General features: G+C 46.9%; 1 protein-coding gene across 5 annotated transcripts in view; it reads right to left on the bottom strand.

Annotated features, from left to right (window-relative positions):
* Positions 1-22,067, bottom strand: part of SLC4A4 (solute carrier family 4 member 4) — a 145,609-nt gene that overhangs the window by 91,319 nt on the left and 32,223 nt on the right. For all 5 annotated transcript variants that reach the window (XM_074540394.1, XM_074540395.1, XM_005492152.4 and 2 more), the window contains one exon: positions 7,028-7,101. In XM_074540394.1, coding sequence (XP_074396495.1) covers positions 7,028-7,101 — 74 coding nt within the window. Of the gene's footprint in view, positions 1-7,027; positions 7,102-22,067 lie in introns of those variants that run through there.

Raw genomic sequence — 22,067 nt, 5'->3', positions numbered from 1 at the left:
GGATCACCATCAGCAAGGAACAGGCAGTTCCTTAACCAAAGAGGGAACTTGTGCAAAGATCATTTCATATATTTGCATTACTGCCCTTTCATCTCTTAACCGGTAGTCCTTGACTGAAATGCCTATGAGGGGAGGGAATGAGCTGTGCAGGGGAACACAGCGGGGAAAACTGGAGACCTTTTTCTCTCTTTTTCTGTAACACCAGGCTTCTAGCACTTCGTGATCTTCAAAAAGGATTTAAAGCATTACCATGTAACAAAGCTATAGTTAGACAGAAAGGAAGTCTACCTAGCCATTTGCCTAAAGCTTGCACTCCTCTGTTCCAAACAGATGATCCATGACCCAGACTGGACCTACCAGATTCCTAACAAGATTCAGACACCACTCCAGCAAAGATGAGTTAGATCTGAGCAAGAGGACGGCTCTAAAAGACGAAGCTCACATAAATTCAAGTAAAAAATATCTAAACAGGAAAATAAAATAAAATTAGGTCTTCCATTTTCTTCCTGAAGATCCTAGAAACCCTGCTTGTGCAGATGGAACAAAGTCATTCGGGGGGCTGGCAATGAACGAAGGGGTGGGCATTGTTCAGACAGAACAATGGACATGTGGCGGGGGTATTCTCCCTGAGCTTTACATAAGCCACTGCGAGACTCTTACCCACAGCCCTGTAAGCTGCTTTTCTTTCTCTCTTCTTTGGAGCTGTGAGAGGTTATAAAAGCCACTGAACCTGTCCTGCTGTGATCTGATCTAATCTGGCCAGAACTACTTGGCTTCAATGGAAAGAAGAGTTGAAGAAAACTTGAAGAACAGAGGGCTCTGAGGAACAGGGCAGAGAAGGGGGTCTGTGCCGGACTGTTGGATTTAGCTCTCGGGAAGCACAGTACCTTTGGATTTTCTGGCATCCTTTAAAATCATGTCCCTTTCCAAAATGCTCCAAATGACCACTCAAGAGAACTGATCTTGGCTGAAAATCTTTTCCTATTTCCATCTCATTAATTACCAAGACTGAATTGAGTACCAAGCTGTACTCGACACTCTCAGGCTCACAGGTAGAGGCAGGATTCAGACCCTGCTCCAACAGAAGTAAGAGCTGTGGTATGATGACTAAGGCATCCCAAGCTGCCTCCATTCTCTGGGAAAAGCCTCAAACCAGCCCTCTGCAACTGACCCTCGATTCCAAGGCTGCAGTTTAATTGGAACAGGTGTCTGATGGAAGGCCTTGCTGCAAACAGAACAAGGCTCACACAGAGGTGCCCACACAGAGGCACCCCACATCTCCCCAGCAGCACACGTTTCCTTCAGGCAGTGCAGGAGTTCCCTGTGCCCCTCCTCAGTCTCTATTTCAGTCTGGTGTTCTGCTACCAGAGCAGGAACATCACCAGAAGGAAAGGAGAGGACAGGCCTCCAGGAAGGCTGGGAGGATGCTCAAACCAGCAAGCTACAGCCCCAGCACCAGTTTCCAGGTTAAGCCCAGCTTTGGCAGTTCTGGTATGAGAAGCACGGGTGGGAGAGGGAACAACACTCCTGATGTTACCTAGCCCCAGCCCAGGCAACATGACCAACATGTTTTGGGTTACCTTTTCATTTTAAATGTCCTGGAAAAATCCAGAAAGGCTCACAAGCATATCTGGGACTCACATCTGGCAAATGAGCAAAGGCTGTATCTGATTTGCCATCTCCATGCTGAACTGTTATATCCAGTGTTACTGTACCTTAAAAAAGAGCTGTTGGGCAGAGGAAGATGAGAGCAGACAGTCAAACAAGCCTAGACTTGAATCCTGACTGAAATGAGAGCACTTGCTCCCATCCAAGGCTGCAAGGTGCCATGTGAGGGCCACCTTTCTAGCTGGCATGGGCCCCAACAAAACTAGTTTCACTGCCAGGTCAGAGAACTGATGATAGTTTCCAATCAGTTGGACTTGATGACCTTAAAGCTCTGTTCCAAGTTCAATGATTCTGTGATTCTAAACTGACTGGAGATGGGAAAAATGAGTCACTGCCAGAATGGTATGGAAACCCACTCCTTCACCTCATGCTCAGCACATGCTGGCACAAAACTTATCACCACTTATCACAGCAGAGCAACCACCACCTTTCCCTAACCATGGGCAGACCATGCCTGCTATTGACTCAGCTGCTTTTAGAATGCTTTCTCCACTTCTCGTGCTGGCACAGCCAGCTTATTGCTGCCTTACATCAAGTAATTTACCAGCCTCTGAACCCAGACTGCAGCTTTTCTCACTAAGCATGGAGAGGGGGGCTATCAAAAACCTCCTCAGCCCACCCAGCACCCTCAGAGCTAATGCTGATTGCTGACAGCAGAGCAGGGACAGCGACGTGACCAGAACAATATTCCATGCAATGACCTGCTGGACGCTGCCAAGAGTAAGCACAGTCCTGAGAAGTGCCATGGGGAATTAAAGCTGGAAAGAATATGAAGACCTGAAGTCTTTCATCAGGGTGTTTCAAAGCTGGGAAGATTTAAACCACTTTTCTTGTTTTTACTTAATTGTGTGGAGCAGCCCTGCGTTCCAAACTCCACCTGCCATTCCCAAGTTCATAGAATCACAGAATGGTCAGGGGCAGAAGGGACCTTAAATCTCATCTAGTTCCAGCCCCTGCCATGTGCAAGGACACCTTCCACTATCCCAGGCTGCTCCAGGCCCCATCCAACCTGGCCTTGGACACTTCCAGGGATGGGGCAGCCACAGCTTCTCATGGCAACCTGTGCCAGGGCCTCACCATCCTCACAGGGAAATTGTGCCAGATGCTGGTTGCAAACAGAGCACAAAGGCACTGCCTGAGTCCTCTGAGTTTGGCTTTTGCAGGAGTAAAGCCCAGTTCAGTTTTACTGAAGCGAAACACAGCCTGGTTTGCTTCTACATATAAATTAAGGGTACCAAAGAACATTAATGAGCCCATTCTGTGATCAGATTTTACCTGATTAATTTTTTAATCACATTTCTTTCAGAAGCAATTAAAGACTTTGATATGAAACAGGTCATCCGGTTACTTCTGAAAAGGAAGGAGGGTCTGCCTACAGTCACAGATCAGAAACAGAGGGCAGGGATGAGAGGAGAAAAAGAAATGCATGTATATGGGCAAATACAGCTCATTTCTCCCACTGTCAGCCTGCTGTTAATACAGGTAAAGATGTTCACAGTTAGCTCTGCCCTTTTAGCCTCTCTCCTCATTGATCCAACCACCAAGGACTAATCTTGGGCTTATGGCATCACACAGCTTTCTACCAGCAAAATGCAATGACACAACCTGGTCGAGAATAGAAAGCAAGGAGGAGGAAAGTGCTAAAATGGAACAAGCAGTTATGGAACATTGTTACAAAATCCCTGGGTTAGCCACTCTGCAGAGCACAACAGTAAATGACACAACCATAACAGGACCCAGGAAAAGTTTCCCCTAAGAGCATATTTTCCTGAATTCACTCCCATAGCAGTGCTGAGAGGTGCTATGGAAACCTTTACTTTGCCCATCATTTGAAGGCAGGACAGGTATGCTGCTCCCCATTTCCTAACACGTGGAGCTCAGGCTTTGCAGTGGAGTCATCACACTTCAAATCCAGCATCCTCCACCCCACCACAGAGCTAGGGTGGCAGCAAGCCTGGGGGAAGTTCCACTCAGAGAGCCAAGAATACCTTATCTCGCAGGATAAGGTGGAGCTTTACTTTTCCCCTCTTGCAAAATCAGTTATTAAGTAATGTGTTTATGTCACACATACCAGCACTCCTCACAGGGGCATTACAGCAGCACAGTGTTACCTTCAAGGAAAGGAACGTGCAGTGCTCTAAATGAATGGGAAGGGTCCTCTCTCATGGCTCAGGGCAGTGCCTCTTCCTGATTTCCCCCAGCAAAGCCAACTGGTACTTGCTTTCCTTGACGCTCTGCCCTAGACCCAGGCAAATCCCCTGGCTCGCCAGGTCACGTTTCTGGGCACTTCTAGCCAAGCAACTCCTCCTAACTAACATGCACTGAATCCACCTCCAAGCCCTCTCATGGATCCAGGCAGCAGGGAGGAGCTGAAGTGGAGTAATTTCCAAATGTCAACAGCTGATATCACAGCAACACATTCCAGCGTAGGACCAGGGTGAGGTGCCACCTGAGGGCCGGACTAAACACTTCCTGGAAGCAGGCCCAAGGGACATAGTTCTGTCAGGTATGAACAGTTTCTGTTAACACTACATTTACTCACTGAGGGCACAAGGGACAATTTTCCCACCCTGAAAATGTCTCAATGCCTTCCCAAGTAGAAATGCCCTTTTTTATCCCTCCTTAAAAAGCCAAGTCCTTCCCTCTCCCCCGCACCACTACATAATCAAATTGGTGGGCGATGAGGTTGGAGTTGCTATCTCCATCCCACAGACGTAACCTGTGGGCATCACTGACAAAGTGAGCCATGCTCCTCTCTTTTCCCAAGGAACACACCAAAGAGGGATGCTCAAAGCGACACCTTCAAAATTCCGTCTTCGCCTCCTTGAACTCAAAGCAAGTTAAAAACAGCAAAAGCAGCCTGGTTCCAAGGTATATTATACTGATCTGCTGGAGAGTCTTTCCATTCTCTCCTGCTAACTCCTGCTGCCCTATCTCTTCTGATAAAGGTTACAGCTCCCCTTCCCCTCATGGAAGGAAAAGAAACAATCTCCTCTCTGCTCACTTTCAGTGAAATTAAGTCTCTTGACAGACACTCTCCTTCCTTAAAACACCCCACTGTAAGTGCAGGAATCTAACAGGGACTTAAAAGCATCTGCACCAAGTGCCAGCCAAAGGTCTGCAGCCTGATATCTTCACCCTTCCACTGGATCTTACACTAACAGAAGGCAGGGTGAGATTAGATTAGATACTGGGAGGAAATTCTTCCCTGTGAGGGTGGGGAGGCCCTGGCACAGGGTGCCCAGAAAAGCTGTGGCTGCCCCATTCCTGGAACTGTTGGACAGGCCTTGGACCAACCAAGCAGAAGGTGTCCCTGCCCATGGCAAGGGGCTGGAATTGGAGATCAGTTCCAACCACAACTACTCTGTGAGTGTCAGCTGATCCCACACATGCAGACCATGACTGCACCCAGGGTGCACATTGGATACACACACTCATTACACACACGGATCTCTGCAGAGAGACAGATGTAGCCGAGGACACACAGAGAACTGCAGAAACAGCGAGGCTGGAAACATGGAGACAAATAAGATCTCTCCAAAGTGCCAAAGCCTTTAATGCCTACAGGCACTTCTGCAGTGCCCCAGATTGCCAGGCACGCCAAGAATTCCAGGCTGTCCCACTCAGCACAGAGCAGAGCGGCTGAGCAGCGGCTCCCTGGCTGACCCACCCATGCACCACACGTGCCCTGTGACCCTGACAGATGCCTCAGCCCTGCGTCCTTGGGAAATTTAGCTGGGCTGCTCCCAGGAGCCTGGCAGGAATCACGGGCTGCCTTCAGCAGCCCCGAGGGAGTGAGCTGGCTGCACAGCCCCAGGGCTCTGCGGAGGTTCAGCCCAGCAGCTCCAGCTCCCTGTCGAGTACAATTAGAAGCGCTTGTTTCACCTCCGCTCCTCATTCCCCCAGCTGGTCTGTTAGCCCAGCTAAACCAAATGAGGATATCCACATTGGAACAAAGGATATGAACACATTACAGCCACAAATACTACTTCAGGCAGTAACCACATTCCCTGCAGACAGTCAGAAGGACCCTCCTGCGCTCATCACCAACCACCACTTGTATTTTACTCCTGGAACATCACACGCGGCCCTTGCGCCTCAAAACAACACGTAGCAACATTCAAGACGGTAAAACATTAAAAAATATCCTCTCTCTCCCTCCTCAAATGTTTCCACTGTGCCAAAGTGTCAATTATTCCACAAGCAAAAGGCTAATACAAACCTGACCCTGGAGACAGCAAACAGCCTCATTAAACCCAATACAATGATTTATAGTGGCTGAGCACAGATTACTTCATTCCAGACAGGAAGAAAACACAGGCTTTTTGGTGGAAACGACTGGCTTGGTTTGCTGGAAGTGCTCTAACTCCTCTTTATAGAGACTATTTCCTCTCCTACTGCTGGATCCTTTCCTGTCCATTACTGGTGACAATGACATGGCTGTAACTCTACACCTTTCAACACATTTTCAATTGAAAAGCCACAGGCATTTGTTTGCAAATAAAGAAGTTAGAATAAAATAATACCCTGAAGTCAGGAGGGGAAGGATAGTTTTGCAAGGTGAAATCCTCTCCCTTCTAGGTTAAGTCCTATCCTATCCTGTTCTCCTCCTTCCCCCCTACTAGTTCCTCAAGACAACAGACAATAAATCCTCAGAAAATGAGAAAAAGAGAATTTGCTGCCATTAACTCAGTCCTATCAGCTTCATCATTTTCCAGGAAGAAACTTGAAGTAAACTCCTTTAAATTCTTTTTACCTTTGGGATTTCACAATATTTTTAGTTAGAGAAAAAGCAAAAACACATCCAAGGGAGTCTACTCTTTCCCTATAAAGTGAGGAAATTGTTTTCTCTGTTAAAAAGTTTTCCTTCAAGGGAAAATCATTCTCTTTATGCCTCCTAAGCACAAAGAATAACCCAGGCAAATGGTCACTTCCTGCCTTAAGAGCACCCTGACACTTGGTACAAATTCTGCTGGATTTCCCACTTGGCTTCTCCAGCTGCCTCCATTTCCAAGCTCACAACTGCAGTGCTGATAGGCAAGCACTGCCAAATAGCTCTATTCACAGAGGAAAGCAAAGCAAACAGCTCTGGTGCTTCCCAGCCATTATGCAGGGCACAGCCACCAGTACTCTGGGGGAAGAGGAAGCGTGTGCCAGCAGCACACAGCAACGTTCGCTCCCCAAATGGAACTGAGGATTTCTCTAAAAAGTCACCTCCACCCCGACCAAGCCTACCCATGTTTCAGTCAATTTTAGGATGAAGTACTGGGCAAACCAAAGGCACCCCGGGTCTCTGCCCTCCTACATACAAACACCAAAGCAAAGGCACCCTTCCTCCCCAGCAGTCCAAGTCTCTTACCTTCCACTTCTTCTTCATCACATACATGTTTAAGGAAGGAAGCCCCTCTATCCAGTACTGCCTCGTCCTCCATCCTATAGTAATAGAAAAGAAAAAAGGAATGCTCAGACTTCTCCTGGAGCGAGCTGTTTGAACCAGCCCAATTCCTGGGCAGGTTAACTTGCAAGCTGTTGTTCATGTTCCTGTGGGCACTCCAGTCCTCCTTCCAGTGCCTGCTGTTCCTTCATAGAGCTCCTTTCACATGGCGTTCGCTTTAAGCTGGCCTCACGTAGCTCCGATTCTGACCTTGAGAGGACATCAGTGGTGACAGGTGTGAACAAGGTAATCCCAGCTACAAGTCTTTGGGGGCTTTCCTGCTTCTTGTGTCTGGCTTTTGTCCCCCCTCCTCTTTTCTCCAAAAGGTACAGCCACACAGGCAGGCTTGGGGCTGTCTATGCAAGAGCCAAGAGTTGGTGGGATGGCAGTTTGCCTCTGATGCTGCCCCAGCGGCACAGGGAAGGGAGCAGGCACACCCCCCAGGGCCACCCGTTCCAAGCACAGCCCCTAATAGCAGCAGCACAGCACACTTGTCTGCTGGGAGCCCAGCTTGTGTCACATGCTGGCCTTACAGAAATCTGACATATGAGGATTATCCCAAGACCGAGCTACAGTAAGTCAGATCATCACAGCAGTCATTTATGTGTGTCACCCATTCATTCATCCATTTGGGGAAGGGTTTTAGTGGTTGCCCTCCTTCCCCTCCCCTTTTCTCTCCACCTCTGATCTGCCTCTGTGGACAGCAGAGACTCCTAATTCCACGCTTCTGCCATCGTCGTGCTTCTGCAGAGCTGCCCACAACTCCTGCTGCTGTGGCTCACCCACAAAACCAGACCCTGCCTGCGTTCCAAGGGTACATCTGCAAATCCACTCTTGACAAGCAAATGCAAAAATAATAAAATAATAATAAACAAAATTGGAACTGTGTTAAATAATCTCCTTAGAGGCTAAGTACACATTTGCTGCTCACTACTGGGCAGTCGCCATGGGAGCTTTCCATCCTAATACAGCTGAGACCAAGCTGGTCACTTGTTTTCATAGCAAAAATCAGCCATAAAACAACACCTTTTCCTTATATTTCCTCAGGGGAATAGGGACAAACTCAGTTCAGAGGAGACAAGGCCTTCAAAAATTCTTCCCATCCATACTGCTTCCATTCAAGATCCTCTGAGAGCTGTAGCAGCAGACACCTGCAGATTATCTTAAAGGAATATTCAAATTCAGGAGGGTATAAATACTGAACAGATGAATCCAAGAGTCCAGAATGCCTTAGGGTGTCTACCTTGCATGCCCAATGCCTGGCTACCTAACTAGAAAATAAAAAATAAGACTCAGCCACAAAAGGAAGAACCAGAGTCCCATTTCACGAAAGCAGTACCTCAGCAGCCACTCTCCCACCTCTGTCAAGTTTTCCTCCACCGCTTTAGCCAGCTCCTCCTTCACACAGGCTGTTTCTGACTGAACTCCAGGAGCCAGAGGATTTGAAGCAGAAATTTCCCTGAGCTAGGAAAGGTGCCATTCCCCAAGCAGCTGCTGCTGGGTGCAAAGGGGTGGGACGTGCTCCCTGCCAGCACAGTACACCAAGCCAGCACTCAGGCACACACCAGCCTCCCCTGAAAGCTCCAGCTCTTCATTAAATTATTTAAGGCTATTTACACATCTTTTCTAATGCAACAGAAGGGAACATATCCCATGGATACCCTTGCCTGTTTGCAATGATTGTACAGGAACAACCCCACATTTTTTTTAATTATTTTTTTCTACAAAGCAGCACAGTAGCTCCTTGCTAAATACTCACCTGGAAACACCTGGAATAGATGGGACTGGATTTCCAGACCAAACACAAACTACAGGACTAGTTTATTCCTCTGTAAAGTCTGTGCTTATCCTGGCATTCAGCTCCATTCCCTGGGCACTCACACACATGCAAGTGTGTAACACACCTCTGTGTCCCACAGCTCTGCCTAAACCCTGTGTGTCCCAAGGCCAGCTCCTCCAGCCTAGGCAGCCTCAGCCCAGCCATGGAGCAACTGAGAAGGAGCAACGTGGTAGAGCAGAGAAAGGCAAAGGAAGGGAGTAATTTCCACTGCATGCAAGGGATACAGGGCTGAGAATTCACCAATTGCCATCTCCCTGGCAAATGTCTCCTCATCCTTCCCATGACAGCAGAGCACCCTCTTAAGCATCACTACAGCAGTGGGAATGTCCCCCACCTTCCCAGAACATCACTGTGCCAGCCTGGAATGGGTTTATCACATTTAACAGCCATGATTTTTAGCTCCAGAGGGCTAGAAAACTGCTCAGCAAGGCTGATGCTTTCCCTGAAACATGTATCCAAAGGAGCTGGGGGGTTTAAAGGGCCAGGAATAGAGCTTGGGTCGCCTTGGCACAGCGCCCCGGCTCTAATCCACAGGAGTTTAGTGATTAGACTCCAAGCACCACCTCCCTTGACTTGGTCTTTTCTGCCCTTCTCGGATTATCACAGGATTTCTGTGGGCCAAAATCTAGCAAGAAAACATCCTTTACTGATTTGCATGGGGAAATTATTTCAGTCTCCTGGAATTTTTCAAATACCGTCAAATGGGAGTTGCAAATGAAGAAAGAGAAAAAAAAATAGTGATGTGGAACAGCAAGTAAAGGTTCCCTTGAATCTTCAGGAGGAAGTGGCAGGCAGACCCCTGTTGGTGAAGCACTGCAGCAAGACCATTATCCCATGGAAGACACACATGGACTGGAGAGAAGAAAGCATGGAAAAAATTTTAGGGCCTCTGAAAAGAAATGTGCCTTCGGTTAAGCCTGGTTTACCAACTCCTTGTTGGAAGGTAAAGGAGTTTCCAGGCATTTCTTGTCTAGATCAACATCCTCGTGACTGCTGCTGCAACATTTTGGAAACAAACGTAAAATAAAATTTAAAAATATTGGGCTTCTATTTTCAGAGTCTGACAGAGTATGCTCCAGTGAAAAAACACGAACTGCTTGAGTAACTGGCCTCTCTGGGCCGATGATTAGATCAGGGCCAAACATTTTTAGAAATGATGTTATGTGTCAATAGCATTTGAACAAGAGTCACACACGGCCAGCAGCAACTCTGCTCTGCCTGAAAAGCACCGGCAGATCCAGCTCACGGAAATATTCTGCCCAGCTACTCAGCAAGAACAAGACCAATTTAGTACTAGCAGAGATCCTGGACTTGCTAATGGATGCGCTCATCTGCCAGCATCTGTTCTGCTCATCACAACATGAATTCTTCGCGCAGGTCTCTGGCTGCAGCACCAAACACTCTCAACCGCATCTCCCAGGCAGCGCAAAGCAGCGCGTAACCTCGGAGTTAGCGCTCCCCGCGCTACTCCCGGCAGCGGCCGGCCGCCAGCTCCCCCGGGAGATGGAGTGCTGCCACCGCCCGGCTGCTCAGCTCCACAGCTGCCAGACTCGGAAGGCTGAGGGCAGGAGAGAGGGAAAGTGGTGTTTGGCGTAAATAAAAAAGACTGATGTGGCAACACGAGATGTTGCGAGGAGTCACAACTCGCCGGCGTGAATCAATGCCTGACGGAGCTGTGGGAGCCAGAGGGGAGAGTTACTGCTCACTGATAAGCTTTTACGATTCTGCCCATTTCCAACGGCTTTTGCAATCAGGAAGAAACCCCAGCAAACTCTGAACTGCACAAGGAAAAAGAAATGGAGCCAGTTCCGTAACTGGAGCAGCGTAACACAGAGCCGTGAGAAAGTCACATTAGAGAGCAGCCCAGCGAGCTGGGGCGTGGAGGGGATCAAGGGGCTGAGGGAGGAGGGAGAGCTCCAGGTCCCAGAGCAACAGCACGGGCAGCAGGGCTCCCGGCGGATCAGTGGGAGCTGCCAGCCCACAAGGGGCCTGCCCAGCCCAGCACCCGCTGTGCCACAGCTCTGCCCGGCAGGTGTGGGGAAGCTCTCCACTCTCCCGGGAAAAGGCAAGGGAAGAAAGATCTCCCTGAGTGTGCAGAGTCAACCACCCTGTCTGTTTCACAGAGCACAGCACCAGTGACCTGTCAAGACTGACTGTTTTCCTCAGAAAGCTACCACAACCAAAGTGGAGTGGGAAGGCATGGACTGGGATGCTGCGGGAGAAAAGACAAACCCAAGCGGATGGTGCACAGGGCATCGTGGGCTGAGCTGTTTAGCAGGTCCCAAATCCCACAAGGTTTACCCCCAGATCTATCACATACTGCTCCCCCACACCACATACCCCCAAACACAAAAGGAGAGATCTGCTCTGGTAGGAAACATTCACAGCCCCACACTGCTCCCCTCAGGTGTAACCAACACAACTTGTGACATCAAGCATCATCCAACCTTCAACCACAGATGGATCAGCCAGACCTGAAGGCTCCCATGGACAGGACCTGGACCTGAGCAGAGAGAAGAGCAACCAAAGGCTTCCCTGCCAGTGACACCCAGTGCCGTCACCAAGCCACCCAGGTTAGATGCCAAGTGCAGGAATGAGTCAGCAAGCCAAACGGGCTGCTTCTGTCAGCTGGCTGGGGGGAGACAGAGATAACATTATTCCTTCTCTCTGCAACCTGTGAAGCATTCAGACACTGCAATTGTAGTGGCCAAGTAAACAGGAAACCAGGAAGGAGACTGGGTCCCAGCTGATGCTCTCACAGCCCATACGCAAATGTGTGAATAAACAGACCTAATGTGACCGATTCCTTTTAAGGGCCCTGATGTGTTCTCGTTTTCTCACATACCTGCATATGGGCTTTATCACATAGAAAAAAAGAGCTTCTGCCTATACTCAGCACAGCCTGGTTGATGCACTTTTGGAACATGTTGCCAAATTTATCCTGGATGCATTTTCCCCTGTCAGCTCTAAAGCTGCATTTATTTACAAGCTTTCTCAGCAAAAGGCTGTACTCACCCGGAGCAAAGCAGGACAGAAGCCTCTGCTTTGCACACAAAGAACTTGCACCCTAATATTCATAAACCAAATAAATTCCCAATTAAGTCATCTCATTAGGTGAAATGTTTCCCTTTATGGAGGTGTCCTCAGGGATTGAAATTAAATTCCGTGACAGGATTTAAATAGGAGTCTCAGTTCTTGACTAAACCTTGTTTTCAAAAACTCTTACAGACTGGAACGTCAGGAACTCTACATGTTTTATCTCAACTCACAGGTGAAGTCTGTGAGAGCACCTTCCTGGAAACCAAGATAAGAACCATTTTAATTCATGATGGCAAAATAAGTTCCATCACCTGGATTTCAATTTTAATCTCCGACAATTTCGGAAGAACTCCTGAAGCTGGCTATGTTCCAAAAATGAAGTAACTACTAGGAAAAGCAATTAGGAGTGAATGAAGTTACAGCTTTCTTCTGCACAAGTAATAAAGTAACACTATCAAAACATCCAGGAATACAAGAGGAACTGTCACTGAATGCAGGGCAGGTGTAACAGTTGAAGCCTTTGTTTGATTGTGATTACATGACTTACCATAAAATGCCATGACTATTTAAACTGGTGAAGTCAGCTGCCTCTTCAGCTGATTTCTGCAAGAACAAGGCTGCCTTGCACTCCAGCTTCATTTGAGAACTGCAGGATCTCAGTGCAAGCCCCTCTCCAGGACAGGGTGAGCCTCTGCTGCCAAGCACCCGGCTCCTGACACATCCATCTGCTGTATTTCATGGAGCTACAGCCAGGAAAAGGTACAGAGACAGCCTGTAAGGAATTCGAGCTTGCTCTTTGGCAGGAGCTTTGGGAGATGGAATCAAATGAGATGAATCCACAGGAAGAAGTGATTCTGGACTGCAAATATTATGAATGTATCTGTTTGAGGATAACATAAACCATACATTTTTGTAGCTTTGTTTTCTGGAAATAGAAATCACCAAAAAAAGATTTCTCTAGAGGCAGAGAGACATCAGGTTTTAAACCTAAAAGCAGTAGTGGATTTTTCCTAAAAAAATATTATTTCAAGCCAGCCTGTGGCATCTGAACTATTTTTGGCTATTTATTACCGTGACAATGTCATGTCCTGCAATATTTTTGTTGCAGTTTTATGCCTGAGAGGCAACTTCTTACTTGACTGTGCATCTATCTGAAACCAGTGCTGGTTTGTACAGTAGCTGCTCCTTGTTCCAGGCTCCTGTAAGAGCTCTTTTTGAGGAATCTGTGACTAAGTGTCCTGTGTCACACACAGGAGCAAGTACCATGGGCTAAGAAGCAGAGCAATGTTTCAAGTGTGTATTTTACATCAGCTCAGCACACAGTTTTCAAAGTATAGGAGGTCTGGATACACCTAGAGAGAAACCTGGACAAAGAAACAACAACTGCAAGAAATTTCCAGCATCTGCTGCATATTGCTCACCTGGAACCTCCAAAAACAAGGCATGGGAAGACTGATCCTGAGGCAAATTCCCAGCTACAAATGAGGATGTTATAGTGGGCAGCCTGGTCCTGTGACTAAAAGCAAAGAGTTATCTGGGCTGGGTGGTGCTGGGTTTAAGTCCATTTCCCACTGAGCAAAGGAACAGGCAGTGTGTACAATGAGGGGTGGGGCAGCACACACTGGCACCACTCAACCAGGGCTGCTTTTCTCCAGGAAAATCAACCCAGCACACTCAATCCTGGCTTCCCAGCAAGCACCTAGCTCCTGCACTTGTCCTGTCCTGTGACTGCTTTGGGGGGAAAAGTTCTCCATAGCAATCACACCACACAAAAGGTGTGAGACCAGCCCATAGCTTAATCTCTGGAATTACAGTCTGAAGCTTTTCCCTTCCCTCAGGCTTCAGACTGTCAAGTGCACAACTCCTGGAGTTGCATATTGTCCCACAAACCACTTCCAAGATGCTGAAGCCCCTCTAAAAGCCTCACAAATCTTTGGACCACTGATTGTAACACGGGCACAGAGTATGTGCTGGCTTCCTGCTGCAAGGAGGACAGGCAAGACCTGATCCAGCACAATCCAGACTTGAGCTCTGGCTGGCAGAGGCAGAAAGCCTGGTTGTATAAAACATTTTGGACACATCTGAAGCAGCCAAGGGAGCTAATGCACTCTCAGCACTTCCCAGAGTGCAGGCACAGCGTTTCTGATCCAGTTCTTGGCATTCTGAAGCGATATGTGGATTCACAATATGCTGGTTTCAAAAACATAATCCAGCATCAAGGATATTTTTAACATGGATCATTTTGGGAATCTGCTTAACCACTCGCATGGTGTTACACAAGCAGGAACTCCTCAAAGAGCACTTATCCCAAATTATGCAAACTTTACCTGGTTACTAGATGATGGTGTCTATTAAAACTGCAATTCTTCCACCTTGGAGCAGTTGCTCCAAAGTAAGAAGGGATGTGATATCACTTGAGTTCACCTCCAAAGGAGTGTGGACAGAGCACACAGCTGTAAAATTTAAACAGAAGGGCAAAGCCATCCAATCCAAATGTCAGCACACACACAAGATTGAGACAGAAGACAGGACTCCAAAAATATTAGACAAGGAAAAAACCAGCGGTCTTTGGACCTCATCCTCACTTGAGAGCCAACTGCTCATCCAGAAGATTTTATAGTGACCATTCCCAGGGGTGATGAGACAAAATCTCTGCTGAGGAAGGTCACTGGCATTGGTCCTGGTGTATGCATCAAATCCTAATTCAATAATAGTCACTCAAAACTAATGCAGACCTGAGAGCCAGAAACACAAACAGCCAGATTTCAAACTAAATGCCCTTCTTGCCTTCACTGGCTGCACTGGGAAGAAAAAAAAACAAACAAAAAAACAAAAACCAAACAAATAAAAAAAACCACACAAAACCAACCTAAACCCAAAGGAAAAAAACCCAAACCAAACCAAAACACAAAAAAACCCACAAAACCACCCCAAAAAACACGAGACAGTGGAAGTTTACTGAAGATAAAAAAATGTTTCCTGACAGAAAAGGAGAGAGGGAAGTGAACTGCAAAACCAAGTTATTTTATAACTTGAGGCTGAACTGAAAAAAAGAATTTCACCACTTCCACCAATTTAAGGTCCAATCAGAAGAGAGTCAGTCACAGCCCAGAGCAGCACAGATCCAGGTAGTCATTCTGTCTCCCAAGAGCGCCAAGTGCTCAAGAAAACACTGATTACACCAGCACAAGCCACACAGCCAGGAGGATACAGGTCCTTCACAAGATACCCACAAGGATCACAAGCAGAAACACAACTTCAAGTGACAATTCCCTTCCACATGGCCAGAGATGGTGCTCCTGCTCCTGGGAGAGCATCTGCTGTTGGATCAACCATATGTGTGGTGCCAGGCTATCACTAACCAGCGACATTACATATTTTACCTACATGCAGGAAAACTTCCCCTCCTCCAAATTTCACGTGGTACCAGAGGGGCAGGTTGGTAGGAAACAGCTGTTCCAGAGCACCAGCATCCACTGGGATATGACACAGTCTAGGGGAACCTCACTGCCATGGCCACTAGCCCACAGAGAGTTCATCCACACAGCCACACACTTGAGACTGCCTGCAGAGACAGCAAAGGGGAATTTTGTACACTTCTAAGGGAACAGGTCACCGGAGCATGGAGCACAGCATCACCTTGGGGTGGCCCTTGGCCCCGGGTGCACGCAGCCCGCGAGAGCAGGGCGTCGTGCTGACCCGCCCGGCACCTGAGCTGGGGCGCGTGACGGCAGCGAGGAGCAGCCAGCCTGTGATCCCTACACCCAGCCCTGCAGACAAATTAGCGATTAATAAGAGCCTGGCCCAGAGCAGGCAGGGCACATGATCGCGTTCTCGTGGCGTTAGTCAGTAGCGCAGCGACACGGGCTCCTTCGGCAGGACACCGGCTCCAGCAGCACGAACATGATGCAGCATAAAAGCACACTGCTATGAGCAGACAATGCATGATCCTGCATAAGGCAATCCATTTAGCAATGTTCAACCCACCTCACCAGCAAAATGTGCTTGCTTCTGGACCGGCATTTTGCTCCATGGGACAGTCAGGTTCTAAATTTGGTTCTCAGTGCCCTAAAGCTGGGTTTACTGTATCCTCCAACCACAGCCAAGAGCGCAGAACCCAACTGCTGAGCAGGCAACTCCCAAGTTTTAACAAGACTGTCCTCTACATGACATCCATTTAAGGGCAGCTCAAAATAGACTTATTCATTTCAGCCTAAAACAAGACTGTGAAGAAAACAGCAACCCGAGAGCTGAAAAGTCATCTCTTGCCAGAAAGTACTCACAGCTACTTCTTCTGAACCCCTTCCTTGTGACCCATCAATGTTGTCTGGAAGAAAAACTTGTGGGGCAGAACTGGTAGGAGCACAGCAACGCTGATGAGCAGCGCTGCTGCAGGACGTCCTGTGGTTTCCAAAGTAACCTAACCATCAGTATAAAGGCTACTGAGCTCGGACAAAAAACCAAGCAGACTTCTGCAAGGGAAGAGAAAATAAGACTTCAGCATCAGTCTTTCTTTCAGGGTCTGGAAAACTTCATCTGCCCTAAGGATGGATTATGAAAAAAATCCTTCTCTGGACAGATAAAACCTCAAAAATTAAGATCACTTGCATCTTCCTTTACCAAAGGAAGGCTGCTCAGCCTCCTCTACTGCCACTTACACAAGTTTGTCACTGCAATGAGCTGCTCTCCCTGCATGGCAGCTGGCTCCTTCTGACTCCAGATCATTAGTCCATAAACATGAACTTCCCAGGCATTCCTCAAATGTTCTCTTCAGATTTCCCATGTGCCTGTACAATTCAGCCCTTTACCCATTAGGGTTTCAAGCAATAGTGTTTTGACATGAGTAAGTGCTATAAAAAATATTTTATAGGTCCCACATTCTCTCTCCTCTTCCTCCAGAACTCTGTATAAAGCAAGAGTTGCTACTTCTGTTTTAGGAACTATAAACTCAAAGGCATCCTCAAGAACCACAGCGGATGTAACATTCCGTGCTGCTCTGCCTGGGGTACAGCTCATTTTCTTCTCAATATCTAGTAGGGGACTGTGGTTTGGATTTGTGCTGGAAACACACAATTGACAAATGCAGTTGACCAATGTTATTGTACCTGTCGTGGGAGCAAGCAAGCAGTGGTGCAGCTGGGGTTAAATCAGGACACTCCTTTTTGGTGTCCAGTACAGAGCACAAAGGGTTCAAAATAACGGCAGATTTGACTGGAATGTGCTAGGTGGAATTCACAGCTGTCATAGCTGTATGGATACTGATCAGGAGGCTCCTGCCCTGCCATGGGCACGCTTGTCTGGCTGCATGGGGTGCCTAGAGGTTGTCAGGGGCAGCTTTTGCTTTCGGCGCTCCCGTGGTGCTTATCAGGCTGCTCTGCTGGGCCTGGGAATGCTCTGATAACAGCAGTGACGACGACGTGCCCGGGCTGATGGGGCACAGCTCAGGGCTACTCTGCTGCTGTCCTGGGGAGGCTGCAGCTCCAGTGAGACCTTGGGCCAATGGGCTGTGACCTGTGGGAACACCCCAAAGGATAACTCCAGGCTGGAGAAGGTACGTCTCAAAGGATCTGGCCAGGTCCACACTGCAGCAGGTACACCTCAGAGCATCAGCGGCTGCGCATGAGGACATGCTGGCGTCCCTCACTGCTCGTGTTGATCACCCACCATCTGCTTTCATCCACTTTTCCACATGCACCTAAAGCACTGCAGGAAGTCATTCTTTCAGAAAAAGTCTCTTTCTGTAACAGGCCTGAAATAGTTTGCTTTGGTAATAGATATTCATAAAAGCACAAGCAGCTTTTCCACTCCTTTCTTAAGCTGTCAGGGTGACCACGGCTGAACCCAGACACGGTCATCAGTCACGCATTTCTTAGAGACACCTGTTAACAAAGAAGGGCTTTATGCCCAGCACCTAATTGCAACATGGCTGTTTAAAGGTAAACAGGAAATGGGTGACAGTAATATTAAATCCCAGTTATCTCTATCCATTATCTTGCATTTTTCTATTGCTAAGCCGAATGACTGGTCTGGGAACAGAGCCAGAAAAGTTGGGCTGATACCACAGATCAAGACTTCATAGATATTTCTGAGAATTACAAGTTAAGGGTCACATCCAGAACTGAACAGACTGCTCCACAAAAACTCACAGGTACCTTGACTGAATCACAAGTCAAGCCTTTCCAGGAAAACAGAGCTGTTGGCAACCCAAGGCATTACTAGACCAGGAATACGTAATGCAAAGGTGTCTTACTCACCACTTAGAATTAAAAAGGCAGAAACAGGTCCATTCAAGAAGCATTGCCCCATTCATAGAAAAGTTATTACAGAAATTTTTAGAGTTCACAGCAATCTCTACACTCCCACATTTGTGAAGATTCAGGGAACATCCAGGTTACTTGCTGGGAGAGACACTGAGCTTACATTGTTTTTTCAATGCTTTTTAACAAATTAAGTTGCATAGCTAATGTTCAGTGAACTGGGCTCCTTTAGCTTGATCTTTAATTCAAGTAATTATTTTAAAAGCTGGAGACACCATCTCCCTTTACTCAGTCTCTGGAGGGGATTCTTACACTGGAACACACCGTTGGGGTTTTTTCACAGGGCTGTTTTGCAGCATATTCCCTTTCAACAAAATTTATACACTGTATTCCTGGCAAAGGGAAGAGAGCTGTGATCCAAGCAAAACTTGGGAAATAGAGAGGTCTTCCTTCTGCAGCAATTCCTGCCATTGCACTGTTTTGTTCACAGGTCCAGAGTGTCCATCCCAGGTTAAATTAAAGCCCAAGGATGGCAGCTACATGCCTACTCCTCCAAATTCTACTGCAAACAGGAGCAAGCCATGAGACTGAGCACTGAGAGCATCCTGTCTGGAGCTCTGTGCCCACAGCAGCCGAGCAAGGGCGCCTGGGCTTGCCTTGCCGACAAAGCACGAGCCTAAGCCCAGGCTCGAGCCCAGGCTTGCTCACATTCCTTCCACGCTAGCAGGCTCCCAGGCTCAACTTCAGAGCCCTGCCGAGGGGGCAACACAGAGCCCAGAGACCCAAAGGTCACCAAGGTGCCTTGTACAAGCCAGAACCCGGCAGAGTCCCATGGCTGGAACCTCACGCCTGCCTCGTCAGGCACAGTGCAAAAGCTCTTCCCCAGGCACGGGAAAGCCCAATGGGCACAGAAGGCCTTCTCCAAGCTTGTATGACACGGGAGCTGTACATCATGGGAGACAGCCTGCCTTTGCTTCTAAAGCCCAGCTTCGGTATAAAAATTGATCATTCACCAGTGATTAAAAGGGAGAAACATACTCCTTTATCCCGAGTAAGAAGCACTCACATAGTTACAGAGAATCATTGCATCTATCACGTTCTGGTAGGAGCAGTTCTTGCTCTTGGGCAGCAATAATCTCCTTTCTATGCACATTTCAGTGATATGCCAATAACACAACAGAGATACAAAAGCACTCTGAAATGGAGAGCATTTCAATATCCATTCAAGGCATCTTTTGCAAAAGTTCACTGATGTCATCCGACTGGTGAACTGGAACTGAAAAGATAAGCTAGGCAGGTGGACAAATGACTGCTCTAATTTCATTCCAACACTACCCTAAATCAATACTCTATTCTACAGCTTCTCTCTAACATGACCCTGCAAGCGCCTATCAAAGATGCACTCAAGACTTTGCACTGGTCTTTCACTGATTTCCAACCCCACCCTGCAAGTAGCTCATGGCTGCAATCCAGACTTTGTCCCTGCACCCCTCTGGCCCCACTTGATGAATTCTCCCCACACACTGCCCTATCTCAGCACACATTTCTTCCATTCATGCCAGTGGAACTACTCATGCAGGACTCAGCCCAGCACAGCACTTCAGCATGGCCTCAAAGGCCAATGAGTTGAATTGCCTCAAGGCCAGAAGTCACCTGCACTGAAGATTTTTGTGGGACTAAGGCAACAGCTCCACATTTCCAATCATTCTCGCTGCACTGACAGAGGTGTTACTGCACTGACACTCCATCACCAGCACTACTGCTCCCATGAAACCCCGCACTGACACATCTACTGGGACGGTACTGCTCAAACCCCATCCCTGCTCATCTAAGAGATCATGAGATGTCAAACAATGGATGTGGAACACTCCCATGGCACCACAGGCTGGCTCGCTGTGCCATCGAGGCTCTGGAATGGAGCTTTGCTGGGGACACAAGAGAACAAAGCTCCATCTATTTTCCCCTGGGGATGATTGTTCCTGCCCAGAAGAACACACAGGCAGCTCTGTTGAGGAGGGCTGCTGGTCTTGAGCCGTGCTCTGTATCTGCTGAATGCACCAAGTGTCAGCCAGGGAACTGAGCTCAGATTAGACAAATTTAACAAGAATTTAGGTAACATCTGCTTCAAGATGACCACAATTGCTAACTCTGAGATCTCAGCAAAATGTGCACCTCCAATTCCTGTGTGTAAGAAATACACTTCAATCCCAGTGCAACAGACAGATTTGATGTGCTCAAATGCCACTTTTCATTGAGCTAGTGAGCAACTATTTCCCAGTTTCATTCTTATTAACCTCATATTTAGCAACCTTGATGAAAAGACCTTTACGCTTACATTGAAGGGCTGACAATGTGTCTGAAGTGTTATACAGCCACTACAGGTACAATAAAAGCAATTAACTTTTGCAACCTTCTGTTCAAGGTTAAGGGTTTAAATGAGCTCAGTAAACCTTCAAGATATGATTAAAATGAAGTAAAAACTTATTAATAAAACTTAGGAGGAAAACACCATAATATTCAAGTTGCACACACCATTGAAAAGGAGACACAAGTTCTGTTTCTGCACCTACTGTACATAATAGAGAAAACTGAAAAATTTTAGTAAAGATGAGTAGTTGGCACGCAAGACTTCAGTTGCCATCTTTGCCATCAGATTACACATCTGCAGAGTTATCAAAATCCAAGTGTTCGCATGTTTCGCTCAGAAAAAGTAGCAGAAAAAGACAGAACACACCACAAGAAAAACTCCTATGTGAAAAAAGCCAAAAATTAGTTGGACATGCAAACCACCAGGACTTCTTGCATAATACCAGCTCATTGTAATAACTTTCAAAAGAAAGTAAAATTCAATCTCCCCTGGGGAACAATCACATCAAACATCAGCAACTCCACAAACGAGCAGTAGTCACCTCGCAGAGGTCAAAAGCAGAGGTACCATAGCTCTGTATTATTTATAGATTATATGTAATTTTATTATTAATAATATTATATTACTAACTATATTTTGAATAATATGAAATAGCTTTTATAGTCATCATTAATAACAGAATGAAGTTATTTGAGTAATCCTCAGTCTTAAAAGAAGTCATGGAAGAATTCCCACCACCAAGTTCTTAACTCACTTTGGGATACCAGAAGTATGGATCAATACTTATGAAAGGAAAATTAGGGCTTCTTTCAAGACAGAATTAATACAGAGTATTTAGCAAGTATTTATTATATGCTAGCAAAACAGGAATATGATCCTGTTCCCCTATAAAGGTAGTTATATAATACAGCTAGGATTTGAAACACTTGGAAAATTCTCTTTCCCCACTAGGAATTTCCTTAGGAGTAGAAAATATATAGATCAGCCATATTCTCTCTCTCTCTCCATATGTATTTATACATATAAATAATAAAACTATTTTAAATCCACCCCTCAGTCTCTGTTTTACTTTGGCAGCAGAATGAACTTTCCTAATAGCACACATTTCTGGAATGCAGAGGGTCAAAGTTCATTTGTGCTGCAGATTCAAAGAATTCTGATATTGGTGACATGGAATCAACTCTTCTGGTTTTTCTAGTGAGAAAATTCAGATAAAACCAGGGCTGTCTGCAACCTCCTGTGCTGTGCTCAGAAGGCTCAGCCATACTCCAACAGCATGGCTCTACATGCCTACTGAATTTGGACAGAAATCCCCTGTTCCAAATCAAACTGAACGCCAAGAACTGAGATGGAGCTTTCTCTGATTTTCAAATTTGTCATAAATCTCCATGCAGCCTTACTGCACTGCCAGTCTCTATGGCAAGTTCAAATATGTTCCTTATGTGAAAGACTCATAATTGT

This window comes from Zonotrichia albicollis, chromosome 5 (genome assembly GCF_047830755.1).
Source record: "Zonotrichia albicollis isolate bZonAlb1 chromosome 5, bZonAlb1.hap1, whole genome shotgun sequence".
NCBI lineage: Eukaryota > Metazoa > Chordata > Aves > Passeriformes > Passerellidae > Zonotrichia > Zonotrichia albicollis.
Note: the sequence above shows the minus strand (reverse complement) of the source record. Positions and strands in the feature narration are given on the sequence as shown.